This window comes from Verticillium nonalfalfae (genome assembly GCF_003724135.2).
Source record: "Verticillium nonalfalfae strain VnAa140/NRRL 66861 chromosome Unknown scaffold_4, whole genome shotgun sequence".
Taxonomy (NCBI): domain Eukaryota; kingdom Fungi; phylum Ascomycota; class Sordariomycetes; order Glomerellales; family Plectosphaerellaceae; genus Verticillium; species Verticillium nonalfalfae.
The window spans coordinates 176,149-195,132 of NW_021167229.1; the positions used below are offsets into that span (position 1 = coordinate 176,149).

Consider the following 18,984-nt stretch of genomic DNA (forward strand, 5'->3'; position numbering starts at 1 on the left):
AAGTTCTTTGTGACAACATTCGTAATACCGCGATTTCTGATTGTTTTTGCTGGAGGAGCATCCGATCTACATGTATAGCGTAACTTCCGATGTCTGAGCCGGCCCGGCATTCCCTAACCTTTCTGTTACATCACTCAATCATATCCATATCATCAACAGCAGCAGGAGCGGCCGTCTTCTCAGCAGCGCCAGTCTCGGCAGGGCCAGCTGAGCCCCCGCCAAAGTAATCCGCCATCTCGTCGTCGAGCTCCTCTGCCGTCTTCTTGGGCCGGCCGCCCCTTGTGCGTTCGGGACCGCGGCTTCCCTGCTGGTCCCTACCCTCCTCTCTGCGAGCACCGGGACGGCGTCCACCGCCGCCGCCGCCGCGTCGTCTGGGCATAGGGCTACGGGAGCGCCTGCCAGGAACATAGCGATCAATGCCCTTAGTAACAGCGTCATCGAGGTCCTGGTTGCGGGACGGCGAGAGAGATCGGGACCGACCGGACGGCACTGAGATGCGGTCAGCGAGGGGACGGCCCGGCATCACGGCAGTGTCGAAGGGGTTGCGTCCGCCACGGGGGCGCGAGTCACGTCCGTTGGGCACAATTGAGAGTCGGATCGGTTGGCCTGTGAAGTTGTCAGTCGTCCATGTCGTTACGCCAATGAGTTGCGAGCCATGGACGAACCATTGGCGTTGGCACCATCGAACTCCCGAATCGCCTGCCGGGCATCGTCAGGGTGCTCATAAGTGACATATGCAACGCCCTCAGATCGACCCGCGCGGTCGTAGCGAAGATTCAGCCTGACGACAGGCCCAATCCTATTGAACAAGCCCTTCGCTTCTTGTTAGCGCATGCGCGAAACATCAGCTGTTTGCGTATTCCCACCTCAAGCTCCTCAGTTGTGAGTTCGTAGTGGAGGTTTTCGACTTTCAGCTTCGATGAAGTAGGGTCACTGTAGTTCCGGTGGTCAGCCAGACGTCAACTTTACTCCGTTGGTGGACGTACGGGTGTTCTGGAGACTCTCGGCGGTTGTGAGGCGCAGAACGTCGGGGGTCTGAAAGGCGTCGTTAGGACTTGGCAATCGACAGAGGTAGTGATCAGGGATGTTGTACTGTAGTCTTCTTCGTAACGGTCATGAACCCATTCGCTAAGGTTTGCGGTTAGCGATTGATCTGTGTCGGGGCGAAGACAGCTGTACAACTTACCTGTCAAGGTGGCGCGAGTCGTCGCGGTAAGACTGAGCGGCGTAGAAACATCGGTTAGCCAGGTCTCGTCATGCAACAATGGCTGTGTTCGGCGACCAGTGAGGGATTGGCTACACAGGGATGGTCGCGAGCCACGCGTATTGTCGCGCTCGAAGAGAGGGGGAGGGAGGGAGGGCAACCTATTCGATGTACCGTTAGCTAGAGAAACCTCAATTGATGAGCGGCGCCTCTGGGAAATAGTCACCTTTTTGACACCGTCACGAGGGTAGTCGTAACGCTCGTCGCGCCTGTAGGACCGGCCACCTCCATCACGACCGCCGTCACGACCGCCATCCCGGCCACCATCTCGGCCGCCATCTCGGCCGCCATCGCGGTGACCGCCTCCGCCACCTCGTCGGCGGTTGCGAGGTTGATCGCTCTTCTATATCTGAGTTAGCAGGGTTGACTAACTGCCGCGCAAGGTTGCCGCCAAGCTACCTTCTCCGCAAGGATCTCGTCCAAGCTGCGATCCATGTTGGCCGACATGATTTCTAGAGCGAACACGGCTTGGAGCAGACTTGTCGATGTGCCAGAGGTAACGTCTATACCAGAAAGCTATGCAGTGACGAAGCGGGAGTTATTGCGGTTGTAGTGTTGGTTGCAATTGACGTCGAAGCCGGCGCGTGTCAAGGAAGCTTAGCTGGTGCTAGAGGCTGGAGCTTCACCGGAGTCGAGAACCATGTGTTCGATAAGCCTTGCCGTTTCGTCGTGGAGCTTATCGTACCTTGATGCCCCACCTATTGCATACGCCTCGACGTCTGTCACCCCCAGACAGCTTGCAAGGCTCCGCTGGAGAAACCGCACTCGCGCAGCGACTTCCTCATTATTTCGGCGACTTCGATGGTTGAAGCATAATCGCCGAAAGTTGTGGAAGCCTCAGACGATTCGAGGCCAATTGCAGGCCCATCGTTGGGGTATCCATTTCAATTTTCTTTTGAAGCTGCTAGACGGGAAGGGGACTGGAAGCCTCGCCCTCGATCGCTTTCCTAGTCAGTGGCGGATGCACTCATCAGCCTGAGACCGTTCGAACAAGGTCATGGCTGCATCAAGTGATGAAGCTAACGTACCGCTATTCATCGGCATCAGTTGGCATTATCTCTGATTCGTCTGGATCCCCACTGTCGACTTGTCGCAGAGTACAGTTCTCACCTGTGTGTTCGCTTCTATGGGCTGAACATTGACTCAACCTGCGCTCAGCTGATCTCACAAAATGCAGGCCAGCTAATAGACATGTGAATCCGCTGCCTTCCCACCAACCAAACACTATCACTGTCCCACCCCCCCCCCCCTCAGCGTCCTAATACAGCCCATATTGTCCAATATCTGCAGGCGTTATCCTGTGCGCGGTTCAATCCGTCGTTGAGCCCAATCAGGCTGTTATTTCTGAATAGCCTAGGACATGAGTCTTCCCCTCCTTCGTGTTGATCATTGGAGTCATGCTTGTCCCGACCATTCGTACTCAGCAGAGATGCATTACTCGTCAAATCGCTATGTCTGGCCAAAGCTGGAGAATCTTTCTTATTCGTAAAAACGGTTCCTATTTTGCGGCTGCCCATCTTTGAGCCAGATTCACATGGCCGTCATAATACACAACACCTGGCTGTTCCAGTTGCTTGCTCGTACAGCACTTTTTTCCCTTAGGCATCTCCACATTTCAAGCAAGTCAAGCTTGGGCGGAACCTAGTCTTTATCTTGACGAGCCCAGCAAGACCAATCTTGATGGTGCGAAAGCCTCAGAGCCACGCGATTCGAGATCAAATGATGCCCTAGAAGGACTTGTGCGTGCTGATAGTGCCAACTCTGGCGGGGGTGACGGTTCGCCGCCCCGACCTTCAATTTGGACTGGTCATGCTCCCTGGATACGCATATTAGCTTGGGTGTTTGATCGAACTATGTTTGCCAGGCACTGGGTGATGCCAGGGCAGGCAGACCAAGAAACGAACGCCGTGGACGAGAACAAATTAGGTTATGGGCAACTGGTTCCATTGATGCTTCTTAGGCTTCTTGCCATGAGTCTGGCTGATCCATACGCTACCCAGCCACATTCTATTATCAATTCTTCGGCGCCATTTGCGCTCGTTGAGAACGAAATTGAGAACGAAATGAACAACAGCCGTCACGACAGGTCACACAGTCGACCTAAGGATGGTGGAGAGTTACCGAGAGGTTAGTACCACTGGTAGAGAAGTGGATTCAAGCAAGAGTTACAAGGGCAACGCCCATCGGACTATCAGAGGATGCAGTTGTGACGGTTAACATTCCATTTTTCTCGCCTCGTGATGATGTACCTACACCTAGGAACACCTCACGAGGAATAGGGAGAGCCTGGACTCTAGTTGGCCCGTTTTGATACATTTCCCCGGAGGCATACCCCGATATTTGACCAGATTATCTTGGGTAAGGCACCTACCTAGTTTCCACCGATCAGGTATATTGGCCCTTGCTACCATGCTAGCGCGGAGATGAATACGAAGGGGCTTCCGTAGACAGTGCCCAGTGAGGAATGCAGCAGCCTAGACGTCTATTCCAGCATCGACGTGTAGAATATTTGAGTCTCTACCCCCACATGCTCATGATGCAAGTGGTGTATGATGGTGACGAGGCCGAGCTCAAGGATAGCATTGAAGTTGTTAACAGTCGGGATTGGCAACAGGAGGTGGCACAGAGCTCCAGTATGTGATAAGTCATGTAACCTCACAGGCAGGTACAGTGCATACCTGTGGCTAAGTACCTCTTTAGGCCGGTGGCTCGAAAAGCTTGACCTCAGCCGCCAATCACAAGCCAGACAGTCTGGCCCATGATTGATCCAATAGCAACGCTTGACTCGCCTGGGGCCCCCTGAAAGTGGGAGTCGAGTGCGCTGGCCTCCAATTCGAGTATGCTAGGCCTTGCCTGTCTGTCCTCACGTACACGCGCGGCCTTCCAAGAGAGAGACATTCAATTCTCCCAAAAGTCACTTCCATATCTTCTGTCACGATCCCTTCCTTGTCCCCCCCGGCCTTTTCGGTGACGACACTGCATCGGCGACGACTCGGCCCACAGTTGCAACACGCGGCATTACACTCTCTGCAACCGCCTCCGACAACTCTGACCCTCCGACACCAAGCCTCCCGAACGCCTGTAGCTGCATCCCCAAGCTTTATGATTTCCGTATCGTCAGCCCCCGCGTGAGAGACCGCACCATGGCGCGACCCATGGGGTCAGTCCGTCTGAAGAAGGCCAACCCCATCACCCTTCTTCTCGGTGCAATCCTCAGCATCTTCGTCATTGGCTTCCTCGTCCTGCCCATTGGGTCTTCGTCCTCCGACTCGGACTCCAAGAAACCCGCCAGCCCGGCCGTCCACCACCTCTCCCCACCGACAGCCCCCTACCGCAAGGTCGCCGAGGCAGACAGGAAACCGCCGCCTGTCGTTCGCTATGACCTCAACAATGTCACCATCACGAGCGACCCCATCGGCAACCGAGAGTCCATCCTCATCCTGACGCCCATGGTGCGCTTCTACCAAGAGTACTGGAACAACCTCCTGCGCCTCGACTATCCCCATGATCTCATCACGCTGGGCTTCATCCTGCCCAAGACCAAGGAGGGCAATGCCGCGACGACGGCGCTGCAGGAGCAGATCACCCGCACGCAGAAGCGCGGCCCCGAAAAGGATCGTTTCAAGAGCATCGTCATCCTGCGCCAGGATTTCGAGCCAGCCATCACGTCGCAGGACGAGAGCGAGCGCCACAAGATGCAGAACCAGAAGGGCCGCCGCGCCGTCATGTCCAAGGCGCGCAACTCGCTCCTCTTCACGACGCTCGGGCCCCAGACGTCCTGGGTGCTCTGGCTCGACGCCGACATCATCGAGACACCGCCAACTCTGATCCAGGACCTGGCCCGCCACGACAAGCCCGTCATCGTCCCGAACTGCTTCCAGAAGTACGTGAACGCCGAGACGAAGAAGACGGAGGAGCGGGCCTACGACTTCAACAGCTGGCAGGACAGCGAGATTGCGCAGAAGCTGGGTGCCGAGATGGGCCGCGACGATATCCTGCTCGAGGGGTACAAGGACATGCCGACGTACCGCTCGCTGATGGCGTACATGGGACAGGAGGGCAAGGATGAGCATTATGAGATTATGCTGGATGGCGTTGGCGGCACGGCGTTGCTCGTCAAGGCTGATGTGCACCGGGACGGCGCCATGTTCCCGCCTTTCGCCTTTTATCATTTGATTGAGACGGAAGGCTTCGCGAAGATGGCCAAGAGGTTAGGATGGCAGCCATACGGTCTGCCCAACTACAAGGTGCGTATCTCATGTCGTGACTCTCCCTGATGCCGTGGCTGACGAGCACCCAGGTGTACCACTACAACGAGTAGGGCGTTCTTGAAAAGCTGGTATACCAGCATGCATTTCCACCGATGGCATCTTCGCCATATTCCGTCATGACAGGGAATGATACGGCTCGAAGGCCATGGCCTTCACTTTACTCGCCACAGAACTCATAGTAGACTCGTTGAGTTTATTCCCTGCCATAATCTATGGTCACTTGTAGCATTGGCCTAAAGGCCCAAAAAGCGGAGGGGTTGGCGTTTAGTTATTGTAGTATATCCGCATCACTCAGTCTGGAGGGGGGTTACATGGGGTTCAAGATCGGCCGGCCACACGCGCGAAAGAGAGCGGGCCTCCCCCTTTCCACATGTAAAGAAAAACATTCGCCAAAAACAGGACCAGGAGGTCAAGGCTGGTCGGATCTTCTTGTGTGCAATTTGCTGCCAAAGCATTTTGGTATCATACTTTGCTTCTTGCGGAAAGCTTCCTCAGAGACCAGGGAGTGAGACACGATGTCAATGCAATTTTTTTTGTTTTTCGGCACCGCGTGATTCGCACTGATGGCATCTCGTTTGTGCACTGGCTGATTGTATTTCATGAAATCGTTACACGACCTGTTGTCAGTGCAAGCCAAAATTGAACCTCCAAACGCCCATTATACATCGGCGATTTAAGCCCTTTCCCTTGGCCCATCAGCCTCGTCATCCAGCGCCAAGCGTCCTGTCCCCGTCCCGTCCCGTCCCATCTCGACTCTCTGCCCAACAGGCATGTCTTATGTACCGTTATACCGGCCCCCCTCTTCGCCGATCCAGTATTCCACCAGCCCCTTTGCACCGACCGCGTCCCCTGCCCTCAGCAGAGCCGCGACGTCGACGTTCAACGGGCTGTCCACGCCCGGGTAGCCCAGCAGCGTCCGTACAGCCCTCACGCTCTCGAGCACGCTATATGCCGGCGTCCACGCATCCTTCAGCAGGTCGAGGCAGATCTCGCCCGAGTCCAGAGCAACATTGGCGTGCACAATGGGCGTCACGAAGCGGATCGTTGGCGGGCGGAGGGGATACGTCGTTGGGACCTCAATGGAGAGTAGCCAGCGTCCATCTGAACACACACCCACATACGTTAGCAATCGCCCATAGCCCGACGTGCGCGCCCTCTCGACCTTCCCGCCAGCCCCCTCGAGACCGCGTCGACCAGAAAAAGGTTGCGAAGAGGATAGCAAAAACAAGGGACAGCAAACAAGCAGCAGCACGTACCGTCGTAACCTCCCCCGATTCCCCGCCCGTTGATCACGGCCTCCCAGTGCAGCAGGTCCTCGTCCCCGACGGGCCCCAGTCTCTCGACGCCCCGCTCGTCGACCTGCTCGCGCCGCCAGACGTCCAGTTCCTTGAGCAGGCGGCGCGTGGCATTCCTGTGTGTGGCCGCCGCGGAACCCTTCTCGGGTAAGTCCTGAATCTTCCACGACATTGGGAAGGGGGGTGGGTGGTAGTGGTGATGGGGAAGCTGGGACCGTCGCTCGCCTCGTCACGGAAGAGGTTGTGTCCTGTCCCTAGGTAAGTGAACAAGATTTTCAAGATTTCGGGATGGGCCCAGTGTCGTTTCGTGTGATCGTAGGAGCTTATGGCGACGAGTATGAATTGTTGATGTTGATCGGGATCTTTAAAAGCTTAGGCTGTCCGAGCTCCAGAGCGGGCGCCGCAGCCCATTCACATCCGAGTACATGTGCTCTGTCCCGTCCAGTGGGGCCCGAGCTTGGGGGTCCTGAACCGAGGCACTTTAACACCGGGGGCCTACGTCTAACGAGCACATCTTGCACGACATCGCAGGGTGGCCAGAAAAGGATGAAAAAAGCACAGCTTCGTTATTGATTGTTATGTTCATTAATATTTGTCTACGTGAGAGTCTGTGCCCCTGTCCATCATCTAAGCGGCCGACCTTCGACCGTGCGGAAATGTCCGGTCTCGACACATCGAGTGCTTCTACATCTCCTCTCACCCTTCCCATCCCCAGTTCCCCTCCCCAATGCCCTTCCCCAAAAAAGCCCGCCATCAGTAAAACTGTATGTTCGGTGAAAGAAAAAGTAATGCGCAGAGACCCGTCGTCTCTCTGCCACTGTTCTCCAACTTGCCCCAGCCTAGTCAATTAACCGGGGAGAGACGCCATGAGTCCCCGGGCTACTGCTGCTCATGCTGGCGTGAACGCCGCCTTCTCGGCCATCCACAAATAGGATTCAAGGATGATTTGGCCTTGCTCAGTGAAAGCGTCGCGCCGAAGCCAGATCATCCACTGCTAACGATCTGGTGGGAAGCTGGATGAAGTACGCCATGTTGAATTCCGCCCTGGGAAATCGGAAGCTGAAAGTGTACAAGTGATCCATATACAATTTTGATCAAGATGCTTCAATATGGCCCAGGGTGTAAGTCGGTCACTGCAAGAGAAGCGATCGTCGACGCTTGACCCGACCAAGGGGCGTGCGAGTGCCGAGCGCCCTACGTCTCAGACTCGTCCTTGGCCTTCCAGAACTGGACCATTCGACTGAGACGCTTGGCTCGGCTAACTTTTTGCTTCTTTTCCGCTTCGCTGTCAACTGGAACCTCCTCGGAAAGCTTGCTCCGCTCGCCATGGGAGCTACTGATCAGCCTGCTGAGACTTGCCAGGCTCGATCGACGACGGCCGAATGCTGCTGATGACACCGAAACCGGTCGTTGGTCAGGCCGGAAAGGCATCTGGGCACGCGGTTGAGGCATCGGCACAAATGTGCTATCCCTGGTCATAGTCGAGGTGCTCGACGTTAGCGAAGGCGGAATGTCGACAGAGCATCTGAGCTCTGGGCCAGGTTCCCCGAGAAGTAACGACTGAAATGTGTTCTCCTCGTTCACCGAAGATGGTGCTGTGGATATGCGTTGGGCATCGTAAGACATCGGCGACCGCGGAGAAGGGAAAGAGGACCCATGGCTCATTGAGTAAGGGCTTATGGGAATGTTGGATGGAGTGGCCAGGTGCAGAGGGCTGACCTCTACTGGTGCCAAATCGGTGTGGCCCAGGGCATGCCTTGGCGAAGGCGTCGCAGACCCAGTTGAATCGGACGTCTCCTGCAACACAGCTGCGGAACGGAAGTCGACGTTACGGGGCTCCTCAACGATGACCTGCTCGTGAAGGGAGTTCATCGATCGCTCGGATTTCATGCTGGCTGCATGTCTCGTCCGGCCAAATTCTTCATCTTGCACAGCAAGTGCGTCCATCAGTGGGTTCTTCTGGACAATGATGGCGGGAGGAGTCTCGTCGTCGCTGCAGGTCTCGGCAGCATCGCTCCTGTTATCCTTCAATGAGTCTTTGCTGGTGGGTAGAGACGACGTTGTCTTGCCGTCTTCGCTATCATCATCGTCGTCCTCCTCTTCATCCTCCTCAAAGACGTCCGCCATGGTGGAGCTGCTGCCGAATCTATTGATGCCGAAGCGGCTTGCCTCAAAGGGAACCATCTCGGGGGCACTCTCGGCTCTGCGATGGTAATGCATTCCCGGGCCGCTGAAACCCTTCATGCCCTGGGCACTATGAAGTTGACGCTTCGCGGAGCCTGCAGCCTTCTGTGCTGCATCCCATTCCGCGCTGTGGGGAACAGGCGTATTGAATGGACCGAGCGCAGCATCCAAGTCAATCATTGAAAAGGCCGCATCGTCCTCGGGTGTCGAGACCGAGCGAGGCTTCCAAGGATGAGCAGTCTGGTTCGGACTCGACGAGTCGGTAATGGTTACCGTGGGCGTCACAGGCGAGGCAACTGTTTCCACAGCGGATTCGTCTTGTCGGTATTCAAGCTCAGGCTCGCTGTGGGTAGAAAGTTGATCAGGCAGACAATCCGTCTCGCCCTTCTTGTCCCTGGGTTTGGACTTGGGCTTCAAAATGGACCCGGCCCAGGCTTTGACTTTCTTCTTCTTCTTCTTGGACTTCTTTGACGGCTTCTTCGAGGCAGTGGGTACAGGCCCATCAGTCTCCGGTGCAACGTTAAGTACCTGGTCGGAAGAGTTGGGGCTCGCGTCTGCTGTGGCTGGGACATGTTCTTGCTCTCGAGGACTGACTGGCACCAAGCGGGTCGGGGAATGGGCGCCGACAAATGGATCTAGACCAAAGAAAGACCATCGTTTCGGGGTCTTCGTAGGACTTGGCTGAGAAGGAATGTTGATGGCCGGGTCGGGGACGTGCGTCAGGGTTGGAATGGAGTTCCGCCTGCGAGGGGAGCTACCACTGTGGTTAACGGATTGAATGCTTTGAGACCGTTCCAATATAGCACCGGCAGTGCTAGGCCTGGATTCCTGTGAAGGAAGTGAACGTGTCCTACGGGGCTCGACAGGCGCCACAATAGCAGGCTCTTTTTCTAGCACAGGCTCATCGTTCATGGAAATAATCGATGAGATGCTACCCGAAACAGAGTGGCCTCCCGGTCGCGCAGTGGCGGTGCTCGACGCGTCGCTAGAGACCAAAGAGAGGGGGCGGGGAATGAATTCCAGGGTGTCTGAGAATCCGACCCGTGCACGCGGGACTGGCCTTGAAGCCCGTGGTGTTGTCTGAACTGGGAGCTCAGGAGCTGCTAGCTCGCTTTCCACAGGGGTGCCCGAAGTAGACGGCTCAGTCGTTAGAGTCGCGGGCACAGGCAGTTGTACTGGGGACATCTCTGGCGACTCTCCCGGGCGGCGGCCAAAGTCTGCCGGGCTGTTGGGCGCGCTGCTGCCCCGGAGGGCATTGGCGGGCTTGGGAGGCTGAAGGATAAGGGTGAGGTCATGACTGGAGATGGCAGCTGAGCGGCGATGTGCGTGTCCACGTCGGCGGCCACCCGCTGGGGGCTCGCCAAGCTGTGGTGGCTGAAAGGCAGGAGAGGCGAAGCCGCTCTCCGACTTCGTCGGGCTGGTGCTCATGACGGCAATGGACCCCCCTGAACGAATATTACCACCCACGAACTCACTTCCTCCTCGCCGGTGGCCATGTCCGCCAGGCTTTGATGGCGACGGGATCTGTCGAGGCGACAAAGGCGACATGGGAGGACTCAGTAGTGATACATTGTTGTCTGCTGCCATGGAGGCACCCGGGTTGAAGCTGAAGTCAGGCAGTGCTGGGGAGCGTCTGGGTCTGTCGGCGCTCTGGGGGCTGTTGTCGTTGAAAGCAGAGCGACTTGGGCTTTCAATCGCAGACTGCGGCCTCCGGCCCGAGGCTCGAGAGTATGAAGAAGGAGCGGAGGAGGAGCCCGGCCGGGCTGGGAAAATGAAGGGGGGGTTCGGGGGTGGCATGTTTCGAGGGGAGGTTTGGTCTTCGTCCAGAGCGGACTGCGAATGCGTGAGGTCTTCCATAGGAAGCATTGAAGGCAAGCGCTGGGAGGCTGTCTGGTCGAATTCAAAGGAGTTGAGCGTTGTGACAGTTGCATCGATTGCCCTTTCGGGACCGAAAGCAGTTGCCATCATGATCCAACCGCTCTTCGGCACCTTGGACGTCGAGCGACTTAGGCGGACATGAGCGGAGGTCGGACACCGATAACAAGTCGGTTACAAGCTCGCGGGGAGGTTCGAAACGTCTATCGAGTGGCTATGTGAGGCTGCTTCCTGGCAGGTCGACTGCAATTTGTACTGACTTTGTCGGGAGGAGAAGGGATCGCTCCAGTTCAGAGGGGTTTGAAGCACCTGGTGAGGCAAATTGCCCGTCAGCATACACATACAGTCAGATAGTCACAAGGTGACACAACGAGGTAAGCAAAGGAAGACATACGCACAGGAATGCGGTGATGTACAGTGTCGTCGACGGCAAGGGTGATGGATGGATGGCGTAGGAGCAAATTCACGGTCTGATGTTGGGATGGACCGTTGCTTCGATCGCCTAAGTGTGCAGGCGAGCAAGACAGAAAGACGAAAATGCTGAGTATCAAGAATAAGACAGTTTGCTTGTACTGGGTTAAAGGAATGGACGGTCCGCAAGCAAAAATCTGACGACTTTGCGGGACCTCGAAGACAACGAATTGATGCGATTGTTGCTTCGGACGATGGTGGTGTTGGGTTGGAGATGGTGGGTGAGACGAGACCAGCGGCGTGCGAATGGAGGAGACCTGGAGCGTGAGGAGGGAATTGGGTATTGGCAGGAGCCAGCGTTGGAACTGTGGGGACAGCAACCGCGCGACCGTGACCGTGACCATCCTGGACCATGTCCACACCCAGGCAAAGCAGGCAACAGAAGTAGGTTCCTGGGTGGGTCTCACCCATTACCCCTGCAGCCACGCCCGCACTGCCCACTGCCCATTGCCCACTGCCAGCATCCACTGCCCACACCCTCTTGAGGGCCCCTGTCCACTGCCAGGAGGGGCTTGGACAGGGTTATCGAAGCAGGAGGGAAGCAGGGACGGAGGTACTCGCGTCCAATGTACCCCCCTTACCCATTTGGGACAGCTACTCTGGCACTTCTGCACCTTTTCAAGCTGGAGGCGGCCACACTTGGTGCTAGGGGCCTGTGACTGGCCAGCCTGCACGGCTTCGTCTCTTCCCAGTGCATACCATTTGGACTGAACCGGCAAGATGAAATCTTTGTTGCTGTGTAATATGCATTGATGAATCGACGCATCACCCGCTAGATGCTGACACTGAAGAAGACGTCGTGGGCGATTCAACACATTATTGCGGTGTCCTGACGAGGCAGCCTTACAGAAAGCTGTCATGTTCCAGAACCTACAAACCACCCCTGCTATGTACTGGGCAATCTCGAGCGTGACGGAGACGTGTGAGGCACGAAATGCCCACACCTCACCGTCAGAGGGAGAACTCGCACAATCCGCTCCGAATGATGAGGCATGACCAGGCTTGGAGGGAGACAACACACAGCCATATTCAATACTCATTTCATGATGCCAACCGAAACATCTGCACCAACCACAATGCAGCAGATGCTGCCCGCCACGGCCTCTCGTGCTGAAGACTTGCGCGTATTTAACCCCCAAAGTTGGTTCCTGTTGTCAGGCTGTACTAACTACCACATTCACAATAACTGATCGTCGTTAGTACGAGACGAACAAGATACTAACACTACGCAGCCGCCTCTCAGCCGCCTCCCTCAACCGCAAACACGGCCGCCATCGGCCTAGCCGCACACCGTCTGCCACTAAAAGCAGGACTCGGTTGATGTGGCATCAAGCGATCCATAAGCCACCCAAGCGACGGGCCCGGCCTCGGCCAAACACCTCTATGGTATTTCAAGTACAGATTGAAGTTCAGGCTGGATGGCGCGACGATGGGGGAGGAAAAAGGACGGTACCAAAAGGCCGAGTCGTCTCGTTGGCGGTCTATCTCGCCTCCCCAATATCCCAGCGTCCCGCTGTCTACAATGTGCCTCCAGCGCCAAGCTCACTAAACTTGCGTGCAGGAGGCGTCTTCATCTCCCTGTCGGCGGGGCCAGCCTTTGATCGCAATGTCCTGCTCCCGCAATCGCCGACGATGAGCGAGATCTCGCGGTCATGTTTCTTGCTTCTGTCTGCTGCAGACGTGACCCGCTCATTTCAGAACAAAGCCACGTCGAAGTTCTGGAGAAGGAAACCAACATTGCCTTCATCTTCTTTTTGCACCAATCCGGCCTCCCTTTGCAATGCAGTGGTATTAACGCAGATGAGTTACAGCAAAACTGGTTGCCAGAGTGGCCGCTCGCGTCAGGGAAAATCCTCGCGGCCAGCGCCGTCCACAGGGGGCTTCGTGGTTGCAGTACGAAGGGCAGGGTCATCTCCTAGACTGCAGTGGTAGTCCGAAATTGTGCTTTCAGTGCACTGGGAGCCTACTGAACTTTTACCCATCAGCGCACCCGGTTCGCTAACTGAACAGAGGCGGCGGCGCCTTGGGCGGGTTTGAGGTGCAGCCCGCGGCACCCCGGTCAACGCGCGTGCAGGGACGTAATCGGGGCTTATTCGATCACCTGTGGAGGGACTTGATCACGAAGTACCTGATCAAAACAGGACCTAGGCAGGTACCCTTCCCGTATTTGATCCCTTTGGTCTACAGGGCGTGGGGAGATCCCTGATGCCTAGCGTATCAACACACAAGGTGCTGTAAGGGAGGAAGTGAGCCCAGCGCGCTCTGTTCGCACGCGGACCAAGAACATAGGTATGCGCGGGAGTCGTAATACGGGCTGCGGCCCCGAGTTCATTCCCGTCACTAGGTCGAAACCGAGGCTAGAATTGAGCCCGAGTGCCAGTTGTATCTGCACTTGGGGATGCGACAAGTGCAGGCGCGCATACAGACGGGGACGCTGGCATTGACAAGTCACGCCTGTGCTCCCGCGGCTGGGTGCCACAACGGGAGCTGTCAACGAACGTAGACATGCCCGACTCAGCCCATCACCCTCAATTGTTTCAAGAGGCTCAAACCTACCCATTTTGGAGACATACTTTGTCGTGTTCAATTTGCACAACATGATATATGCCAACGGTGGCCCCTCTGCCCTGGAGCGTGCGCGCTGATGTGGCCTTTACTCCTTGAGCCCCCTCCCCTTCGGATGGACATGGGGGCTGTCAACAACGTTCCGCTCCTCTCCCATTTGGGCAGATGAACTGTCGGACCTGCAGAGGCGCCTGCAGGGTTGCCAAGTGAGCCTGCGGGGTGGCAACTGGCTGGCCCATACTACAGCGCACAAATGCCCAAGCACCTTAGGTACCTAGTCAATGGAAGCCTAGGGAGGGGGCGATCAACTGTTTTCCTGCTGCAACACAGTGACAATGGTTGGCAGCCCAACGGCCAACAGGGAAGAAACGTCGGTGCTGATGCAAAGAAAACCGCCCGTGCCCTACGCTTGCATCTCATCTTGCATTTGTCTGGAGCGGGTTGTTTGCTGCCGGCCGAACCGTCCCATCACTGCCTTCTTCAGGGAATCCAAAAGAGGCCGTTGCGGAGTCGAAACATCAGAGATCTGCCTTGGGGCTCCTGTGATTTACTTTCCCCTCCTTGGCGCGCCCTCACGGAATCTCCACCACCAGGGTCTCTGCTGCTGCTCCAATCGTATAGTCCTGGTCCGTCTTCCGAACAAGTTGAAGCCGATGCATGCCAGACGGACGGACGATGTAGGCACGGCGTATTTCGGTTTCGCGAATAAAGAACGCTGATCTGATGGTTCTTTCCAGGCGTCTATCCACCCACGGCCCCCTTCTTTTTTCCAAACGTGGAGATCTGAATCTGACCATCTGACGTGCCCCATTCTAATAATAATTTGCGTTTGACCTTGGCCTCACACGAGCAACGAATCAGACAGGCCCGCTCTCTGCTTTTCGACGACTCCTTGCGTGGACCAGCCTCGGGACAATCTCGCGTGTTCGGCTACCCAAATGAACAGGAGGCCGCTTTCAGCAGGACCCCACGCCCAGCTCAATCAAATGAATCACGGCCAAGGGATGAGTCGGCCCCATGTGCCATCAATCTTGGGGCCGCGATACTGGAAAAGGGATAATTATCGTATTTCCATTGCTGCATCGAGGGACATGAACGTGATCAACGCGACTCCATTTTCGCGCATCTCCAGCGCCGTCACCCGGTCCTGGTTTGCTGACGAACTTTGCGTGACATATTGTTTTTGTTTGCATAGCAAATTGGTGTGAATGATGCTTAATTTGCGTTTCGCGGGACCCGGATCCCTCCCATCGTTATAGGTGACGCACATAGGGGCCCGGCAGCTTGGGAGGACAGCTGTCGTCATTTCCGCCGTGGGGTGTGCCACCCCATAAGACAAGACTAACGGTATATCTCGTTTGCTGTTTCTGCAACGCATTGAGGCTCTGGTGGTTTGCCTGCCTGTGTCAACAGCTCACCGCGCGAGACAGAGATTCTCGGGTGCTGAGTGATGACTCTGACGGAGCTCGAGCGTCTATCAGCTTCCGTGGTTGCAGATTCTGTGCAACAGCACAAACGCGGGGTGCATGCTGCATTCTTTCTGGCAGATGGACATCGTCCCTTGTCCTTCCGTCTGTACGATTGTGCATCCTGTGGCCTCCTTCGAAGCCCGCGGGGAAGAGCTAAGGTGAGGACTAGGTACAAAGAAAAAACCGTTGGTGCACAGAATGTGTCATCCCACCATGCTCTCGACGCCTTGCATTGACGGAGCCCCTGACGTCACGACAGACATAACACACGGTACGGCGGAAGTGAAACATTGAGGTGTCTTGCGATGAGAAGCCGTTGGTGCCGGCGCCTGGGATGGCATTTGAAATCTGACAACGATCGAGACACTCAATACTCATCGGGCTCGCCAGCGGGCTGGTGGATACAAATTACAGATTTCGGGTTCAGGAACCGACATGGAGAATGTGGGGGTGGGAAGAGGGGCGGAAATCAGACCCTGATTTCACCAGCCACATTGGAAGAAATTTGGTGGATCACACAGCCACTTTCTGTGGGTTTTTGCCGAACTGAGCAGACGGGTCTGATCAGTGACTGACAGGACTGGGCGGAGAGGGGAAGGGCCCTGCTCCGTCCAGAGTGGGGTTGATTTTCCCCCTCAGCCTTGCATGGCCGCCTCGCGCTTTGCGATCCGAATTTTTTTTTGGGAAGGAGTGATTCTCTAGTCCCAGCTGTCGCCTCGCCTGCCTGCCTCACCCTTTGCACACGACGAGCGCGCCGACTCTACTGCAACCCTCCAACCCTCGACCATATAGTCGTTGCTTTTGAAATCACAACAAAATGTCTACAACTGAAGCCGCTCAGGCGGTGGCGCCTGCCGCGACCAAACAACAGGGCATGCGTGTCAACGGCAAGCACTGGCTGCCGCCCAAGGCAGCGTTCCGCCCCACTGGCGGCCTCACCTCGTTCGAGAAGCGCCGACAGGAGCGCGAGGCAATGAAGGCAACAAAGGCGAAGGAGAAGGAGATGAAGGACGAGAAGGAGGCTCTGCGCCAGGTAGGCCGACACTGGTGTTGTGCTGGGTCGTCGTAGGGGGTTAGTGACAGCCGCTGACATACTCACAGCAAAAGGTTCAGGCAATCAAGGACAAGCGGGCAGCCAAGGAGGAGAAGGAGCGGTACGAGAAGATGGCGGAGAAGATGCACAAGAAGCGTGTCGAGAGGTTGAAGAGGAAGGAGAAGAGGAACAAGCTCATCAACTCGTGAAGGTGTGGTCCGACTGCATGAAATGCATAGGTGTATAGGGGCATTGAGAGACAGTGCTGTACAGAATCTCGACATTGCATACGATTCTGATTTGGGGGAGGGGGAGGGGATTCGTCGGAAGGTATGCGGCGAACACACCCAACACCTGCTGCGGCACCTTGAGAGGATCAGACTCCCGCCGAGACACAATCCTCATCTCGTGGAAGGGGACCCCAGATTTCTGGAAAGGGATCGCACTGTTCGTCAGAGGATGTCTGCGATTCGAGGGTCGACAAGCTGGGATAGGGAAAAGGAAACACATTCGGCGTCATCTGGGAAAATTGATAGTCGAGCAGAAACCTCAAGCCGGATGAGGGGAATCGTTCAAAGCATATCAGGGATAGAGGATGGCGTTCATGATTCAGCATGCAACTTTCGAATTCCAAATTCCAAACTCCAAACTTCAAACTTCGCACAATCAAACATCAAATGAACCGTCTCAGCTTCATCCTCCCTGAAATCCAGTCGCCTCTGGACTGCTCCCCGGTTCTCAGCTTAAGCAAACCGGAGCTTCGTCCGGGTTTCAACATGAGACTGGTCCGAGCCCTTCCCGTCCTCGTAATTTTGTGATGGGTGCACCTGTGGTGAAGGTTCAGGTGTAACCGGGTTCACAGCACATCCCTACAGCGCTGAGCGGCAGCAACAGCCTGGAAGAAGGTACGTCACTGCACTGGCCACAGAAACCACCCCACAACGCGCAAACTCTCTTCGACTTGCCCGTCCCTCCGAGCCAGTGCCAAACCAGCAACCAAGGAACCAAGCAACCCAGGTTCCACGCAATCCGACTCGCCTGATGTCACAACACGAGCGAGGTGCGACCCGACGACACTATGGCTAGCGACTCGCCGCCTCTGCTCCACCAGCAGCAGCAGCAGCAGCCACTGCCGCAATCGTCGTCCAAACCGTCGCGCGCTCGACACCAGCTCACCCGCTCCATCACCGAGTTCGCGCCACCCGTCAAGCTGCTACATCACCATCACCACCAAGGGCATCACCACAGCAGACACCATAGCCGCCAGAAATCGACGCAAGTCGCGAGCGACGATCGTGCGCCCCAGTCTGCCGGCCCCTTGCTGTCGAACCGGGGGCGACCGTCGCTCGACGTCTCGAGGGCCGAGACTGGCACGACACCGGGCAGGGGCGTGAGTCCCGAGCCCGGACGGAGGGACGGCATGCTTGCTACCCCAGAAGTAAGGCGGGACGTGGAGAAGGAAGTCAAAGAGCAGAACGAGAAGGCCGAGGCCCGTGTTAAGTATGTTTTTGTCACTGCGGCGTGGTGCTCTGTTACAGTATGGTCGGTTTTGCTGATGTTTTTTCGTGGTTTACAGTGGCTTGAAGAAGTCTCTCGCCGACTTGAGCGGTTTCTCGAACACTACGACACGGCAGCTCGACGAGACGTACTATGCCGTCTTGGAGAAGACAAGCGCTCTGCAGGTCACGGTCACGGCCATGAGGGAGCTGGCGACACTCTCGCGTGAGATCAAGGGTGTATTTGAGACGGAGTCACAGGAAATGGTGCGCGATGTGCAGGCTCAGGTGGACTCGCTCGGCCAGTTCGAGGAGCAGAAAAAGCGCATCGTAGATCTCCAAGGGCGAATCGAGGCTGGGAGAAACAAGATCCAGGCCCTCAGCGGCCGCGTCGACGTGGTCAAGGAGAGGATCGAGGGGTGGGAAAAGGCCGACCGCGAGTGGCAGGAGAAAACACGGAAAAGGTTGAAAAGCCTGTGGATTGTCATGTCCATCGTTTTCGCTCTGTTGGTATTGCTCTTGGTTGGAGCAAAATACGCTGCACCTGACACTATGGCGGTCGGCAAGCACTCACTGTCAGGGGATAACGCCAACAATAGCAATTATGCTGGTGCTGAGGGGTCTGATGAGGAGCCTGGCCTGGGATTGTGGGAAAAGAGGACGGAGGTACAAGAGGACCGCCTTCACTTCTTGGACGAGCTGTAGTTACATGGTGGAGTCTGTTTTCGTTTCGTGGACTGGTTTTTTTTATTCTTTTGTTGTATTACGACGACGCAACATCTCGAGGGCAGGACATCGTCTGCCACAGCGAGAAATGATACCCCATGGTCTTTCTTGAAGCTTGCAAGTAACTTTCGCGTGACAGAGGATGGCCGCGTTTCATGGCGAGAGCCGTGTGGTCCGGTCCGACCTGCGCGGCTACCTAGGTGGAGCGGACGTTGACCGGAGCTAACTCTAGGCATTCCATCGCATGAAGAGGTGATCTTGTAGGACGGAATTAGCGCTCGGCAGTCCCTGATAGTGCTGCTTTGCAGGTGTGCTACAGCTGTTGCCAAGCAATC

The 18,984-nt window shown here is 56.2% G+C and overlaps 6 protein-coding genes across 6 annotated transcripts; 3 read left to right on the top strand and 3 right to left on the bottom strand.

The window, feature by feature from the left end:
* Positions 1-130: 130 nt before the first annotated feature.
* D7B24_005949 (uncharacterized protein) lies at positions 131-1,711 on the bottom strand (the record flags this gene model as incomplete). The annotated part of the gene is made up of 9 exons (XM_028640092.1): positions 131-606; positions 666-813; positions 867-933; positions 987-1,035; positions 1,094-1,128; positions 1,187-1,218; positions 1,303-1,365; positions 1,431-1,607; positions 1,664-1,711. The coding sequence occupies 9 exons, from the start codon at positions 1,709-1,711 to the stop codon at positions 131-133; spliced, it is 1,095 nt and encodes a 364-aa protein (XP_028498956.1).
* Positions 1,712-4,407: 2,696 nt separating this feature from the next.
* On the top strand, positions 4,408-5,585 carry MNN9 (Golgi mannosyltransferase complex subunit; the record flags this gene model as incomplete). Its single annotated transcript, XM_028640093.1, has 2 exons — positions 4,408-5,511; positions 5,565-5,585. 2 exons carry the CDS (start codon positions 4,408-4,410, stop codon positions 5,583-5,585), a joined length of 1,125 nt encoding a protein of 374 aa, XP_028498957.1.
* Positions 5,586-6,310: 725 nt separating this feature from the next.
* D7B24_005951 (uncharacterized protein) lies at positions 6,311-7,002 on the bottom strand (the record flags this gene model as incomplete). The annotated part of the gene is made up of 2 exons (XM_028640094.1): positions 6,311-6,636; positions 6,792-7,002. The coding sequence occupies 2 exons, from the start codon at positions 7,000-7,002 to the stop codon at positions 6,311-6,313; spliced, it is 537 nt and encodes a 178-aa protein (XP_028498958.1).
* A 1,022-nt stretch (positions 7,003-8,024) lies between these two features.
* On the bottom strand, positions 8,025-10,982 carry D7B24_005952 (uncharacterized protein; the record flags this gene model as incomplete). Its single annotated transcript, XM_028640095.1, has 1 exon — positions 8,025-10,982. The coding sequence occupies one exon, from the start codon at positions 10,980-10,982 to the stop codon at positions 8,025-8,027; it is 2,958 nt and encodes a 985-aa protein (XP_028498959.1).
* Positions 10,983-16,211: 5,229 nt separating this feature from the next.
* Positions 16,212-16,636, top strand: D7B24_005953 (uncharacterized protein; the record flags this gene model as incomplete). The annotated part of the gene is made up of 2 exons (XM_028640096.1): positions 16,212-16,427; positions 16,496-16,636. 2 exons carry the CDS (start codon positions 16,212-16,214, stop codon positions 16,634-16,636), a joined length of 357 nt encoding a protein of 118 aa, XP_028498960.1.
* Positions 16,637-17,505: 869 nt separating this feature from the next.
* D7B24_005954 (uncharacterized protein) lies at positions 17,506-18,628 on the top strand (the record flags this gene model as incomplete). Its single annotated transcript, XM_028640097.1, has 2 exons — positions 17,506-17,927; positions 18,004-18,628. 2 exons carry the CDS (start codon positions 17,506-17,508, stop codon positions 18,626-18,628), a joined length of 1,047 nt encoding a protein of 348 aa, XP_028498961.1.
* Between the last annotated feature and the right edge of the window lie 356 nt (positions 18,629-18,984).